Source organism: Chiloscyllium plagiosum, chromosome 39 (assembly GCF_004010195.1).
Source record: "Chiloscyllium plagiosum isolate BGI_BamShark_2017 chromosome 39, ASM401019v2, whole genome shotgun sequence".
Lineage (NCBI taxonomy): Eukaryota > Metazoa > Chordata > Chondrichthyes > Orectolobiformes > Hemiscylliidae > Chiloscyllium > Chiloscyllium plagiosum.
This window is the reverse complement of record NC_057748.1, coordinates 4,984,693-5,000,507: the sequence shown is the minus strand read 5'-3', so window position 1 is coordinate 5,000,507 and position 15,815 is coordinate 4,984,693. Positions and strand designations below refer to the sequence as shown.

General features: G+C 47.2%; 1 protein-coding gene across 1 annotated transcript in view; it reads right to left on the bottom strand.

The window, feature by feature from the left end:
- The window catches only part of LOC122542007 (receptor-type tyrosine-protein phosphatase H-like), a 100,067-nt gene that overhangs the window by 12,060 nt on the left and 72,192 nt on the right, over nt 1–15,815 (bottom strand). The window contains exons 9-15 of the mRNA XM_043679300.1: nt 15,180–15,452; nt 13,666–13,938; nt 10,075–10,344; nt 7,693–7,786; nt 6,660–6,713; nt 6,137–6,218; nt 4,175–4,265 (exon numbers count right to left, since the gene is read on the bottom strand). Coding sequence (XP_043535235.1) covers nt 4,175–4,265; nt 6,137–6,218; nt 6,660–6,713; nt 7,693–7,786; nt 10,075–10,344; nt 13,666–13,938; nt 15,180–15,452 — 1,137 coding nt within the window. The remainder of the gene's footprint in view (nt 1–4,174; nt 4,266–6,136; nt 6,219–6,659; nt 6,714–7,692; nt 7,787–10,074; nt 10,345–13,665; nt 13,939–15,179; nt 15,453–15,815) is intronic.

The window sequence follows — 15,815 nt, the reverse complement described above, 5'->3', positions numbered from 1 at the left end:
GAGCAGTTCCAAAGGCAGGGGGAAAGAAAGCTGCAAGTTGCTCAAACTCCATAAGGGCTCGCTTGGTACGAGTTCAGGATGGATGGGGATATGGGCACATACCTAGCAGCTAGAGTGGTTGACCTTCTGTGCATAAAAAAAGTATTAAACTGTAATTTCTGTTTACTAGCGGTTATCAGGCCCAATCAAACATAGTTAGTGAAAGAAAGATAAGAAAGAGTGCAGTTCACTGGCCACCCGGGTGTTTTCCTGTCTTCCTGGTGGTGGAATTTGAATAAAGATTTGTGCACTTTGTGTCTTTCACTGTGTCTCACACCTGCACACACACACCAGGGGTGCTGGGGTTATAATAAGCACTACCGTGGTTAGGTGGTAGTGTGGGGGTTAAAACAAAAAAAAAGAAGAAAAAAAAAAATATAATCTGGAAAAAAAAAGAGAAAAAAAAATAATCTGGAGAATTTGAAAAAAAAAAAATAATCAGGAGTGTCCTTCACTGTTTTGATCACACAGCACTGCCCTTTGATGTGAAGGGCACTGCTTGTCACTGGCCACTTGGGTGTTTTCCTATCTTCCTGGTGGTGGATTGAATAAAGATTGGTGCACTTTGTGTCTTTCACTGTGTCTCACACCTGCACACACACACCATGGGTGCTGGGGATAAAATAAGCACTACCGCACTTAGGTGGTAGTGTGGGGGTTAAAAAAAAAAGAGAAAAAAAAAAGAGAAAAAAAAAATATAAACAGGGGATTAGAATCTCCTCAGTTCAGGGACTCACTCTGAGCTGGCTGGTCGCAGCCAATGCACTGTGCTCAAGTAAATAAGGGTGACTTGGTGACAGGATACCAGCCTCTGTGCAGTTATTTCAGCAATTAGGGATGGGTAAGAAATGTTGTGTTTGCCAGTGATGCCCACATCCCACGAAAGAATAAACAGGAAAGGTAATCCATGTCAGTGTCTGGACAACAGGCCAGTCAATCCCAATCTCCCTGTGGCTTCATTTCATTCAAGTTACCTATCCTATTGAAACAATCAGTTGTCTCCATTTCCAGAGAGTCAGTTCACCTTTTTGCTGCGTAAAAGTGTTCTTCCAAATGTTCTCCGCCATAACTCTTGATCAAAGCCTTTAATCTGTATCCCCTAGTCCTTAAACTGTCAGCCAATGTGAACATCTCCCCTTTGTCTGCTCAGAAATCAAAATCTCTATTGAATCTCCTTTGCTGCAATGAGAACAGTTGTTTATGTGCCTTTGCCTTTAGAGACTTTACCTTTAAGGACTTCAAGTGCTATAAGGCAGTAGTTATGCAGAGGGTCCAGTCTGACTGGGACTGTGCAGGCAACAGACAATTACTCTACTGCTCTCAAATAAAAGCAAAGTGCTGGAAATTTTTTCTTTATTCATTTACAGGATGGGAACATCACTAGACCAATATTTATTGCCCCGAGGGCAGTTAAGAGTCAACCCCCATTGCTGCAGGTCTGGAGTCACATGTAGGTCAGACAGCTAAAGGCAGCAGATTTCCTTCCCAAAGGAAGTTAGTGAACCTGATGGGTTTTTCCAACTATCAACAATGGTCACATGATCATCATTGCATTGTCTTTTAATTACAGATTTTCACTGCATTAAAATATGTAATGGCATTCACACCCATACTCCCAGAACATGAGCCTGGGGTTCTATTCCTATGACGCCACTGTCCCTGTATGATGGGTTCATCCTATGCCACAATTACTTAATCTTAAATTCATAAATCTCAAACAAAATCAGAAATTGCTGGAAAGACTCAGCTGGTCTAGCAGCATCCGTGGAGAGAGAAACAGAGCTAATGTCTTAATAAGAAAGGTTGAGGGAGCTAGGGCTTTTCTCATTGGAGCGAAGAAGGATGAGAGGTGACTTGGTAGAGGTGTACAAGATTAGATTAAATTACTTACAGTGTGGAAACAGGCCCTTCGGCCCAACATGTCCACACCGACCTGCTGAAGCACAACCCACCCAGACTCATTTCCCTACATTTACCCCTTCACCTAACACTAGGGGCAATTTAGCCTGGCCAATTCACCTAACCTGCACATTTTTGGATTGTGGGAGGAAACCCACGCAGACACGGGGAGAACGTGCAAACTCCACACAGAATGTCGCCTGAGGCGGGAATTGAACCCGGGTCTCTGGCACTGTGAGGCAGCAGTGCTGACCACTGTGCCACCGTGCCTCCCACTGAGAGATGATGAGAGGCATAGATAGAGTGGATCGACAGAGACATTTTCCCAGAACGGAAATGGCTATCACGAGGGGCACAACTTTACAGTATTTGGAGGAAGGTTTAGGGGAGATGTCAGAGGTAGGTTCTTTACTCAGGGAGTGGTGGGTGCGTGGAAGGTACTGCCAACAGTGGGTGGTAGAGTCAGAGACTTTAGGGACATTTAAGCAATTTTTGGATAGGAACATAAAAGAGAGTACAATGAAGGGCACGGTGGCTCAGTGGCTAGCACTGCACCCTCACAGCACCAGGGTCCAAGATTCGATTCCAGCCTTGGGCGACTGTCTGGGTGGAGTTTGTACATTCTCCCTGTGTCTGTGTGGGTTTCCTCCAGATGCTCTGGTTTCCTCCCACACTCCACAGATGTGCAGGTCTGGTGAATTGGCCATACTAAATTGCCCATAGGTGCATGAGTAGGGGAATGGGTCTGAGTGGGTTACTCTTCGGAGGGTTGGTGTGGACTTGTTAGGACGAGAGGCCTGTTTCTGCAGGGAATCTGATCTTAAAGTAGGATAAATGGCTGGCACAACAGCAAGGTCCTGTAGTGTTCTATTTCTATGCTTCCAGTCTGGTCTCCAGTCACAAGTTCTGAACCATTTCTGAAGAAGGCTCCTACAGAATTCAGTGTTAACTGCGGTTTGCTCTCTCTCCAAAGATGCTACCAGAACTGCTGAGTTTCTTCAGCATTTGCGATGCTTGTTTTACAGCTGCCAGAGTGTTTTGCAATCTGAAAGAAACTCAGAGAAGTAATTGATTATTAAATCGATACCAGCAACACAACAAGAACAACCCCAGTATTCTCCAACCTAACCTCGTAGCTGAAATCCACCCTCCTGCCAATCCCTGTAAACACCCTGGGCTTATCTTGTCTGTATCGTCACAGGGACTTCCCAATCTTTTGGAACATTTGCATCCACTGAATGATCCACTACTGTTTCCAAAGGTCAACAACCCTGGAGTGTTAATTGTGTGTATTTCTGTGTGTGTGTATGTGACAGTGGCTCTGTGTGTGGCAAAGCTGGTCCTGTTGTTTCTAAAAGCTGTTCCTTTTCTCAAGGATACTGTGACCTTGGTTTCTTTCCGAGGAGTCTCCCAGTGCTGATTAGACTGGTTTGGTACCAAGATTAAAGGGGATCGAGAGGCCCTTTTGTTTATATGTAAACAGATGAGACTTCAGGCCAAAGTGGTCATGTTTTGGAAGTGACCTGTAGAATGAAAGGGGTGTGGTCAGCTCTCTGGCTGAGCAGTTCAGCCCAAAACTAGTTAGGAATCCAACAGTGAGCTGTGGAGAAAGAGGTTGCTAAACTCTCCGTTGTTCTGCCTTTCTAACTTCAACCTGGAAGGATTTGTTCCATTTTTAGTGTTTTGTTTAAAGGGGGTTTGCTTATTGGGACTGTTGTGTATATTCGGAACATCCTGACAAAGTGCTTTTGCCCGTAAAGTCGATTTTCCTGCCCCTCGGATGCTGCATGACCTGCTGTGCTTTTCCGGCACCACTCTAATCCAGAATTGGGTTTCCAGCTCCTGCTGTCCTCACTTTTGCCCATTTTTGGAACAGCATAATTAAGTCTAGTTTGGGTAGACTGAGTTCTGTAGGGGTTCTTTATTCTGTTCTTTGTGTTTCATTGTGTAACTTTGTGAATAAATTTTTGTCTATTTTAAAACCTGGTCATCACCCCTGCTAACTTACTCTGGGTAATGAAACAATTTGCAAAGTTATGGTCTTTGGGCTGCCTGCTTAAGAATGTTTTGAGTGGTCTGGCCTAGTCTATAACATGTGTTTGTACGTGCATCTGTGTGCGTCTGTCTGTGTGAGTGAGCGCATCTGTGTAATCTCCACACAGATGCTGCCTGCCCTCCTGGGCATTTCAAGTATTTTTGGCCCTGGTTTCTGTCTTTGGGCACTTTGTTTACTTACATGGCAGGACGTTAGTGTATCGATTCTTTCCTTTGTTGTCCTCAAGCAGGGCAGCTTCCAGCGGCTGATTGATGCCCACGGTGCTCAGACTCTGTAGTTTGTGAATGAGAGGCACCATCAGTTAGACTCTGGGCTAAAGAATCCACATTCTGTGCTGCCTGCAATTTTACTCAAAATCAACCCCTCCCTTACTGTGTCCTCAGTCTCCAGCAATCAATCTGCATGACCGAGCAAACACGCCAATGTTGGGAATGCACTGGAAAATTGGGAACACACACACACTGGGGAATAGACAGTAGGGGTAGGAGTAGGCCATTCGGTCCTTCGAGCCAGCACCACCATTCATTATGATCATGGCTGATCATCCACAATCAGTATCCTGTTCCTGCCTTATCCCCATAACCCTTGATTCCACGATCTTTAAGAGCTCTATCCAGCTCTTTCTTGAAAGTATCCAAAGACTTGGCCTCCACTGCCTTCCGGGGCAGAGTATTCCATATATCCACCACTCTCTGGGTGAAGAAGTTTCTCCTCAACTCTGTTCCAAATGGCCTCCCCTTAATTTTTAAACTGTGTCCTCTGGTTCTGGACTCAGCCATCAGAGGAAATATGCTTCCTGCCTCCAGAATGTCAAATCCTTTAATAATCTCATACGTCTCAATCAGATCCCCTCTTATCCTTCTAAACTCAAGTGTATACAAGCCCAGTTGCACCAGTCTTTCAACATATGATAGTCCCACCATTCTGGGAATTAACCTCGTGAACCTACGCTATACTCCCTCAATAGCCAGGATGTCCTTCCTCAAATTTGGAGACCAAACCTGCACACACAGGGCACACTGGGGAACACACACACGGAGAACACACACGTTGGGGAACACACACTGGGAACACTGGGGAGCACACACACTGGGAACACACACACTGGGGAACACTCACACTAGGAACACACACTGGGAACACTCACATAGAACGCATACACTTTGAACACACATGGGAACACACACATTGAGAACATACACACAGGGCACACTGGGGAACACACACACCGGGAAAACACACATTGGGGAACACACACTGAGAACATTGGGGAGCACACACACTGCAGGATATACTGGAACACTGGGAACACTCACACTGGGGAACACACACACTGGGGAACACATAGGAACACTGGGGAACTCACACACTGGAACACTGGGAACACTCACACTGGGGAACACACACTAGGGAACACACACACTGGGGAACACTCACATTGGGGAACACACACTGGAGAACACACACTGGGGAACACACACACTGGGAACACACACACTGGGGAACACACACACTGGGGAACACTCACACTGGAACACACACTGGGGAACACTCATACTGGGAACACTCACACTGGGGAACACACTGGAACACTGGGAACACTCACACTAGGAACACTCACACAGGGAACACTCACACTGGGGAACACACTGGAACACTAGGAACACTCACACTGGGAACACTCACACTGGGAACACTCACACTGGGGAACACACTGGAACACTAGGAACACACACTGGGAACACTCACACTGGGAACACTCACACTGGGGAACACACTGGATCACTGGGAACACTCACACTGGGAACACTCACACTGGGGAACACACTGGAACACTAGGAAAACTCACACTGGGAACAGCCTGAAAACAACAGATGCTGGAGCTCACAGTGGGTCAGACAGCGTCCATGGAGACAGCAAGCTAACATTTTAAGTCTAGGTGACTCTTCATCAGAACCTGCTCTCTCTCCGTGGACGTGTCCTGACTTCCCATGATCTCCAGCACTTTTTGTTTTCCGTACAGACTCCAGCATCAGCAGTAATTTGCTCCTACTTTGGGAACAGCCACTTTCTTCTCATGCCATAGTTAAACATTTCAATTTAAAAGTAATTGACCTGTCCTGTGACCCACCCTTGCCTTACCTGGTATTCCTCAGCAAACCCAAAATCAGCGTCGGCATGCTTTCTCTGAAAGTAAATCTCATATTCGCTCAGAGGGATGGGTCTGGTGAACAGAACAGAGCATGAGTGAAAACTGCTTCACAGAGACAGTCCAAGTCTATGTCAATCCACCATCAACTCATCAAGTCTGTGCAAGTCCAATCAAAGAACCTTCCAGTTAGTCCCATTCCCTATCTCAAAAACAGAGATCGCTGGAGAAACTCAGCAGATCTGGAAGTATCAATGAAGCACTTCCAGATGCATTACATTTAAGTCCTCCCAGCTGCCATGGTGATATCTGAACCCACAACCACAGGATATTAGCTTCTGGATTATTAATTCGCTTTGTCACCATGTCAAAAGTGTTAACTTACATATTTAAAAGAGCCCAAGTGAGCAAGGGGTGGTATAGAGCGGGTAACCATGGGGCTGAAGCTTTGGGAGGTGGAGCAGGGTTAAGATATTAGTCAGAGCCATTGAGAATAGAGAAAAAAAGTCCACTTACTTGAATTCTTTGGGGGGAGCAGACATTAGTGAAAGGTCAGGGTCTGTTTCTTTCCTGGAACAAAAGGTATCACTGAACCACAGCACATTCAATTTCATCCAGCGACATCATTCAAAGATCAGCCTGAGTGACTCCCAGTGTGAATATCTCCCAGCATTGAGAGGCCGAATGGCCTATTTCTGTTCCCCTTCCTTATTACTGATTATCCGAGGGCCAGGTATGCCTGACCCTGTGGTTGGAATGTTAGCCAGGGGTAGGTGCAGGAAGGATATTCCCACTGACCAGGGGGCCACAGTCTAAGGATGCAGGGTAACTCATTTAGGACTGAGGTGAGGAGAAATGTCTTCACCCAGAGAGTGGGGAGCCTGTGGAAATCTCCACCATGGAAAGTGGTTGATGCCAAAACATCGTCTGATTTCAAGAAGGGGTTGGATCTAGTCCTGGAGGCTAAGAGGAATCAAAGGACATTGGGTATAGCAGGAAATGGCTATTGAGTTGGGTGATCAACCATGATCATAATGAATGGTGCAGCAGGCTTGAGGGGCTGAATGGCCTACTCTCAATCCTATTTTCAGTGTTTCAAAATAAAGCTCCCTCCAAATTGTCCCAACAAACACTCCCATAGGTTAGGATCAAGGTAAAATTCCCTTTACTGCATTCAAAGATAAATCTTGAAAGACAGCCTCCCAGCACACCAATGGGATATCATTCACAGTAACCCTACATTGTCACCCCTGAACTCAACTGACTGTTCAACAGTTGATTCGAAAAGGATTTTGGATTATACTGAATACCCATTGGAAACAGGATAGAAAATGTCTCCAGGTGTCCCATTCTCATAAGGGAAATGCTGGCAATGGAGGGAGGAGACTTTCAGTTCTTAGCCTACGCTGGTTGGCAATTCACAACCCACCTGGCCAATCCGCTCGATGTTACCAATGGGAGAAAGGTATGCTGAGTTCTGGGCTCTGTATCGGGTGTCCCCAAACACCATAAAGTTCCCAGTCTCTGCTCAGTAAGCAGCAACACTTACCCCCATGGTACTCGTTTGGTGATGATGAAAAACAGCAACAAACCAATAAGAATCAGGCCCAGGAGAGAGCCAATGACTGCTCCAATGATGATAGCTGTAAGGAACAAGAAATGTACAGTTAGCCTGAGGCAATGCAGCAATAGCCTCAGGAAAATACAAGCGAGGAAGGTTAATCATGGGCCAGGACCATAGAAATGTGATAGCACAGCAAGAGGACATTCAGCCCATTGTTGAGTATACTGCCATTTGTTCTAATCCCACCTTTCAGCTCCTGCTGTGTAGCCTTGCAGGTTCAGGATAGATCATATAATCCAGACAGTGCAGCGAGAGGCCATCATGTGTGCACCAACCCTATGAAGGCCACCCTACCCAAACTCATCTTCATCCACCCTATCCCTGTAACCCCATATATCCCAAGGACAATCCACTCTAACCTGCGTATCTTAGGACTGTGGGAGGAAATTGGAACACCCGGAGGAAAACCACGCAGACACGGGGAGAATGAGCAAACTCAGCACATACAGTCACCCGAGGCTGGAATCGAAACCAGGTCCCTGGGGCTGTGAGGCAGCAGTGTTGGCCACTGAACCACCCTGATCCAGGTTCCATTTAAATAAGTTGGGTGTTTTCACCTCAGCCACCAAACTGGGCAGCGAATTCCAAACACCCACCAGCTTCCGGGTGAAATGCTTTTCTTTATTGCTCGCTAATCCTCTACTGATGACCTTCAACCTGTGACCCCTGGCAATTGACCTCTCCGTTAAGGGAAACACCCTGCCCATTCTCTCCAAGTGTCTCATTACTTTTACAGGTTTGTTAAGAAACTCCCCTGCAGCCGCGCCCACCCACCACCACCACCCCATCTTCCAATCATCTAAGGAAAACAACCCCAACCTTCACTTCGACTCATCTCGACTGGAAGTGTTACCTCACTCTCTCTCCACAGATGCTGCCTGACCCGTTGTGATCTCCAGCATGTTTTCTTTCCCGAGCCTACATGAATTTGCCTCGATTTGCACCTCCAAAGCGCAGGGGAGAGCTCCCCACCTCCCCCCTTGCCAGCGCCACATGGGATCTTGAGAGATCCACCTTAGAGATTTTGATCCTATGTTTCGTCCAAAAGATGGCACTCGTAACAATGGAAGGAATACAGTCTGACATTCATGGCGAGGGAGCTTGGGCAATTTGGGGGGTGAATCTAATTAATTCCTGCGGGCATCATTGGCAATGCCAGCAATTCCTGCCCATCCCTATTTGCCCCTGAATTGGGGAGCCTGCTAGGCCACTTCGCAGGGCAGTTAAGAGTCAACCGTATTGCTGTGGGGTTGGAGATAGGGTTAGGGTTAGGGAGACACTGGAAGGGTTTCAAATTTCCTTCCTAAAAGGCACTAGGCTGAGGTGGGGCGGGGGGCATCTTATTGAGGTACACAAAATTATGATAGACAGAATAGATCATGAGAATCCCTTCTCTAAGGCAGATGAGTGTAAGACATGTTTAAGGTGAAGAATCAGTGGTGCAGAGGATCGAGTCATAGCATGGAAAGAGGGTGAGAGAAAGAACAGGGAGGGAATGAGAGAGAGGGAAAAAGAGAAAGAGCGAGGGAGAGTTTGAGAAAGAGGAAGAGAAAAGAGGACAAGAGGGAGAGAGAGAAAGAGTCAGGGCAAGAGAGAGAGGGGAAGGGGATAAGAGTGAGGGAAAAACAAATAAAAGATAGAGTGAATACGAGAGAGAGAGTGAGGGAGAGCATGAGAGAGAGAGGACAAAAGGGAGACAGGGACAGGGTGAAAAAAAGAAAGAAGGGATGAGAGAATGGGTGGATGAGAAAGGGAGATAGAGAGAGGATGACAGACAGAGGAGCGAGAGAGAGAAACAAGGCTAGAGAAAGATAGGACATTAGAGGAAAGGTGAGATAGAAAGCTGACTTAACGGAGAGATGAAGTGACAGAGACAGAGAATGAGAGAGGGCTCGAGACAGAGAGAGAGAGAGAGAGAGAGAGAGAAAGATGGATTGGCCTCTCTCGATTCAATATGCACTTTCAAAACTCCAGTCATGAAATGGAAATAGCTCCATGACTATGGGGAAGGAGCATGAGGTTGGAACTAATTAGATAGCTCCGTCAGAGAGCTGCCAGAAGCACGGTAGGCTGACTGGCTGTGGTCTGTCCTTACCCCACTGCCGACAACCTCACTGTAACAGTTAGTCTAGTGGGTTCATTGATGTGCAGAAGATGGACTTCAGTAAGACACTGATTATTCATTTCCTCCTCAATGTAGGCTTCTCCTTCCCCTGAAGATGCTGGTTCTTATGGCAACGGTCTACCGAGAATGAATAAAAAAGTGCACAAGGAGGCAGGAGAAATATTTGGATGCAGAATACTCACGTGTTGACTTGGTCCAACATTGCTGAGTTATCCTCGCACTGTAAGACTGGCCAGTTTGGGTGTAGATATGGAATGTGTATTTCCGTCCAGGCTGCAAATTTTCAACCAGGTATTTGGACTTCTTCCTGATGGTCATGGTGTGCAGTGAGTGGTCTCCGTCGAATGTGGAGATGTTAAATCCAGTATAGTTGCCCTTTGGTTTGCTCCATTTCACAAGGATCGAGTAACCTGAGGACTCGCTGCAGTAGATTCCGGAGACGGTACCAGGAACTATAAAAGAAATTGAGGGATTAGGCTGAGCAACGAGCCCCACCCCAGGCTGCCTTTAATGGCATGGGTTAATATGAACTGTCACAAGTGATTAGATTACTTACAGTGTGGAAACAGGCCCTTCAGCCCAACAAGTCCACACCGACCCGCCGATGAGCAACCCACCCAGACCCATTCCCTTACATTTACCCGTTTACCTAACACAACGGGCAATTTAGCATGGCCAATTCACCTAACCTGCATATATTTGGACTGTGGGAGGAAACCGGAGCACCCAGAGGAAACCCACGCAGACATGGGAAGAATGTGCAAACTCCACCCAGAGTTGCCTGAGGCATGAATTGAACCCAGGTCACTGCCGCTGTGAGGCAGCAGTGCTAACCACTGTGCCAGTCTTACAGCACGAGGATCACTCAGCAATGTTGGATCAAGTCAACATGTGAGTATTCTGCATCCAAATATTTCTCCTGTCTCCTTGTGCACTTTTTAACTAATTCTCGGTAGACCGTTGCCATAAGTGAGATGGATGGGGTGGTGCCACAGAAAACAGGAGGGAAATGGAAACTAGATTGGTGCATCACATGCAATAAAGACCAAACAATAAACAGATGAAGAGATAGAAATAGTGGAAGAATGAGAAAGAAAGTGAAGGAGGACAAGAGAGAGGGAGGACAAAAGAGAGAAGAGAGGGAGGACAAAAGAGAGAAAGGGAGAAGAGAGGGGGTCAGAAGAGAAAGAGGGAAAGACAGAAAGAAAGGGGGAGAGGGCGAGAGAGAGAGGTGGGAAAGGAATGAGAGGGAAGAAGAGAAAGAAAGAGTGAATGAGAGAAAGAGTGAGGGAGAGTTTGAGAGAGAGAGAGGGAAAGAGAGAGAGGACAAGAGGGTGTGGGAGGAAATAAGAGAGAAGGAAAAAGAGAAAAAAGAGTGATTGCGAGAGAGAGAGTGAGAGAGTATGAGAGAGAGAAGACAAGAAGGAGAGAAGGACAGGGAGAAAGAAAGAAAGAATGAGAGAGTGGATGGATGAGAAAGAGAGAGAGACAGAGACAGAGAGAAGATGACAGACATTGGGCGAGAGAGAGAAACAAGGCCAGAGAAAGATAGGGCATTCGAGAAAAGGTGAGAGAGATAGAAGGCTGACTTACCGGAGAGATCAAGTGACAGAGACAGAGAATGAGAGAGGGAGAGGGCAAGAGAGAATGAGAGAGGGCTAGAGACAAAAAGAGAGAGAGAGAAAGATGGATTGGCCTCTCTTGATTCAATATGAGCTTTCAAAACTCTAGTCATGAAAAGGAAATAGCTCCATGACCATGGGGAAGGAGCATGAGGTTGGAACTAATTGGATAGCTCCGTCAGAGAGCTGCCAGAGGCACGGTAGGCTGACTGGCTGTGGTCTGTCCTTACCCCACTGTTGACAACTTGTGGTCTGTTTGGTTTTAATTGCTGTGCAATTGAATGTTTCCCAGGAGTGTGTTTTGGGTACATGTGTTCAAGGTACTGCCCGCTTCAGGAATGACATGCTCCCTCTCATTCCCAGGAGAAATCTGTGCCCCAATTCCAGCCTCATGTTATACTGTAGCCCTGTCTAGAGGCCTATCATGGGCAACATCGTCAGTCCTAATCTTATAGCGGGTGGGGAGGGGGGAGTTTTGCATTTATATAGCATCTTATGGAACCTCAGGATATCCCAAAGCATTCCTCATCTCTATAGTAACTGCAGTATAGGAGTTGGGACATTATATTGAGGTTGTACAAGATGTTGGTGAGGCCTATTCTGGAGTATTGCATGCCATTCAGGTCGCCTTGCCTTAGGAAGGACATTGTTATGTTGGAGAGGGTTCAGAAGAGATTTACCAGGATGTTGGCAGGAATGGAGGGCTTGATTTATAAAGGAAGGCTGGAACATTTTTCACTGGAGCATGGGAGGTTGAAGGGTGACCTTGTAGCGATTTATAAGCTCCTGAGGGGCATAGTTAAGGTGAACAGCGGGTGTCTATTCCCTAGCATGGGGGATTCAAGACTAGGGGGGCACATCTTTAAGGTGCGAGGAGAAATATTTAAAAAAGACATGAGGGGCAAATTTTAAACCCAAAGGGTGGTTCATGTGTGGAATGAATTTGCTGATGAAGTGATGGATGTGGGTACAGTTACAACGTTTAAAAGACATTTGGATAAGTACACAAATAGGAACGCTTTGGAGAGTATATGGGCCAGAAGCAGGCAGGTGGGACTAGTTTAGTTTGGGATTATGGTCGGCATGGACTGGTTGGGCCGAAGGGTCTCTTTTCATGCTGTATGACTCTATGCTGTGAGAACGTGCACTTCTTTGAATGTGTGACTTGGGATCAGGATTAGACCATTTTAGCCCTTCAGCCTGTTCCACCATGCAGTAAGATCCTGCCTGATGTCAGCTCTGCTTTCCTGCCCACCCCTACACCCACTGACTGCCTCATTGGGCAAAGATCTCAGATCAGATGGTAGCTGGGAATGAGCTGAGTCACAGAAGGTGCAGTGGGCTGGCTTGCTGATACCCCCTGGACAGGAGGATGCAGGAAGCTGAACAGTACAGAGAGAAGCCACTCAGCCCATCGAGTTTGCACTGACCCTCTGAAGTGCATCCCACCCTGACGTATCCTATCCATTGGCGTGACTCCACATTTCCCATGGCTGACCCACCCAGCATAGGGCAATTTAGCCCAGTCAATCCACCACACATCTTTGGACTGTGGGAGGAAACCAGAGTGCCTGGCAATCTCTGCACAGTCACCCAAGCCTGGAATCAAAACCAGGTCCCCAGCACTGTCAGGCTCACTGCTAACCGTTCAGCCATTGTGCCAGCAAGTGTATTCAAGTACAGGAGCAGGGACGTCCTTTTGAAATTATACAAGGTCTTGGTGGGACCACACCCAGAGTTCTGCTTACGATTTTGGTCTCATTGTCTGAGGAAGGATGTTCTGGTGTTGGAGGGAGTGCAGCTAACGTTTCCCAGACTGATTCCTGAGATGGCGAGACTGACGTATGAAGAGGGACTGGATGGATGAGGGCTATATTCATTGCAGTTCAGAAGAATGAGGGGCATCTCAAACGCCACACAGACAGTCGCCCAAGAATGGAATCGAACCCGGGTTCCTGGTGCTGTGAGGCAGCAGTGGCCAAGCAATATTCCCAGAGAGAATCAGCCCTTTTGGAAGGAAAGGGAGGAATGAAGAGGGAGGAGGAGTTGTTTAAGAAAAAAGGTGTGTTACCAGCACTGATCAAAGAAGCTTTTGAACTGTTGCCACTGGTGTGCAGGCTGTCACTTTAAGAACTGCAGGCATTAACTTACAGGTGGCAAAACTCAGTCTCTCCGGAGTGCTGCTAGTGTCCTCAGGTGTGACCGATTCCACCTCCATGTTATAATATATGCCAGGGACAAGGGATCTCACTTGAAAATTCGTGTTTCCAGGTAATGTACTGTTGGTTGCACTGAAGTTTTCAGACACAGCACTGACCCTGTACGTGTAGTCCGATACTCTCATATCATTGGATTCTCTCCAGTGCAGGGTCAGGGTTTCTGATGTCCTGTTGGTCACAGTTAGATTGGTGACTGGAGAAGGGTCTGTCAATAGGCACAGAGAGAGAGAGAGTGTTAATGAATGTAAACCTCTTCTGACTGTAGACTTAATAGGACACTTTCATTGCTGCAAAGAATGCTGGGAGAATACAGCTCCATTGTCTTGTTGGGCTCTCCCACTCAACAGCAAAAACACAGTTCACGCATACCCTTTCTAGCTAAATGTGGCAGCTATAAGAAGCCAGCTGACAATGAATCACTTTTTCATTTTAATTCTTTCATGGGATGGGGGTGTCACTAACTATTCATGGCATTTATTGACATCCTCAATTGCCCTTGAAATGAGTGGCTTGCTCAGTCATTTCAGAGGGCAGTTAGAAGTCAGCTTTGTTGTTGTGGGTCTGGAGTCAAGTGTAGACCCAGGTCAGGTATTCCTTTGCCATTAATGAACGGCTTTTTACAAAGACTGGCGATCATTTCATGGTAGAATCTTAGAATCCCAATAGTGAGGAAACTGGCCCTTTGGCCCAACAAGTCCACACTGTCCCTCTGAAGAGTATCCCACCCAAACCCATTCCCCATTACTCTATATTTACCCCTACCTAATGCACCTAGCCTGCAAATCCCTGGACACTATGGGCAATTTAGCATGGCCAGTTGGGAGAAAATCGGAGCACTCAGAGGAAACCCAAGCAGACACGGGGAGAACGTGCAAACTCCACACAGACAGTCACCCGCGGCTGGAATCAAACTCAAGTCCCTGGCACTATGAGGCAGCCATGCTAACCACTGAGCCACCGTGCTGCCCCCCATCAGTGAGACTAGCTCTTAATTCCAGATTTGATCTATTAAATTTTAAATCCAACAGTCAAGGTGGGTTTGGAATTCATGCCCCAGGTGTGGATCTGGAGTATATATCTGGTGACATTAACACCGTCTCATGTCCACTCCGCCTCATTTCCCAGCCACCAAAAGATACATGCCAAATATCATTCTCCAACCATTCCGATTTCTCATGTGCCACTTCAGTCTTGGTTGACTTTCCCAATCCCAGGGGGCCATCACAACCCAACCCTCTCCTCACACCTTCCAAACACAATCATTTGGCATGAGCCTGATTTCTGCCCCATTTCACTGTTGAGATACAACAGCCTAGCCCCCGGTGCTCTGAGGGCAATCAATAGGAGCTGGCTTTGGGTCTACTCCCTTCTGGCCCGCAATTAGCGGCTTCTTCCACTGAACCCTTAGTGAGGGACTGTCCCGTTCGAGGATGTGGGGTAACTTACTTGTGGTGGCATTGACAATCTCAGGGGCACTTATTGTCTTCTCTGGAGTGACTGCCTTCACTATCAGTTCATATCTGAGCCCGGGTTTCAGGGCTGCCACTTGGAACGTGTTCCCTTCAATGCAGTAGGTCTCAGTGGAAGGTTCAGTATCATCCGTGACTGTGATATTGTACGTGTACTCAAGGGCTCGTCTGTCATTCGGTACTTTCCATGTTATCACCAGTGTCTCGGTTGTCCTGTTCTGCACAGACAAGCTGGTGACCAGAGAAGGATCTGCAACAGAAAGGACAGGGAGAGGGAGAGTTCACTCATGGGTGACACCTCAGAATCTTGTTTGACCCTGGGTGTTGTGTCAACCTCCAGTCATGGATTGTTCTTTGGCCACTGGGAGAGAGTGTTCACAGTAACCATATCCCCTCCTACCCTCCACCCCACTTCCCCTTCCCTCAACCCCTGCTTCCCCTCCTCCCACAGCTCCCCTTCCCCCAAATCCACTCCCCTCCTCCTAACCACCTCTCCTCCCCACACCCCCATCACCCTCTCACATCCCCACTACCCCACACCTCCTCCCCCACACATCCCAACCCCCACAACCTCCCCTCACCCCCATATCCAACCCTCACCTTCTCTCCCAAC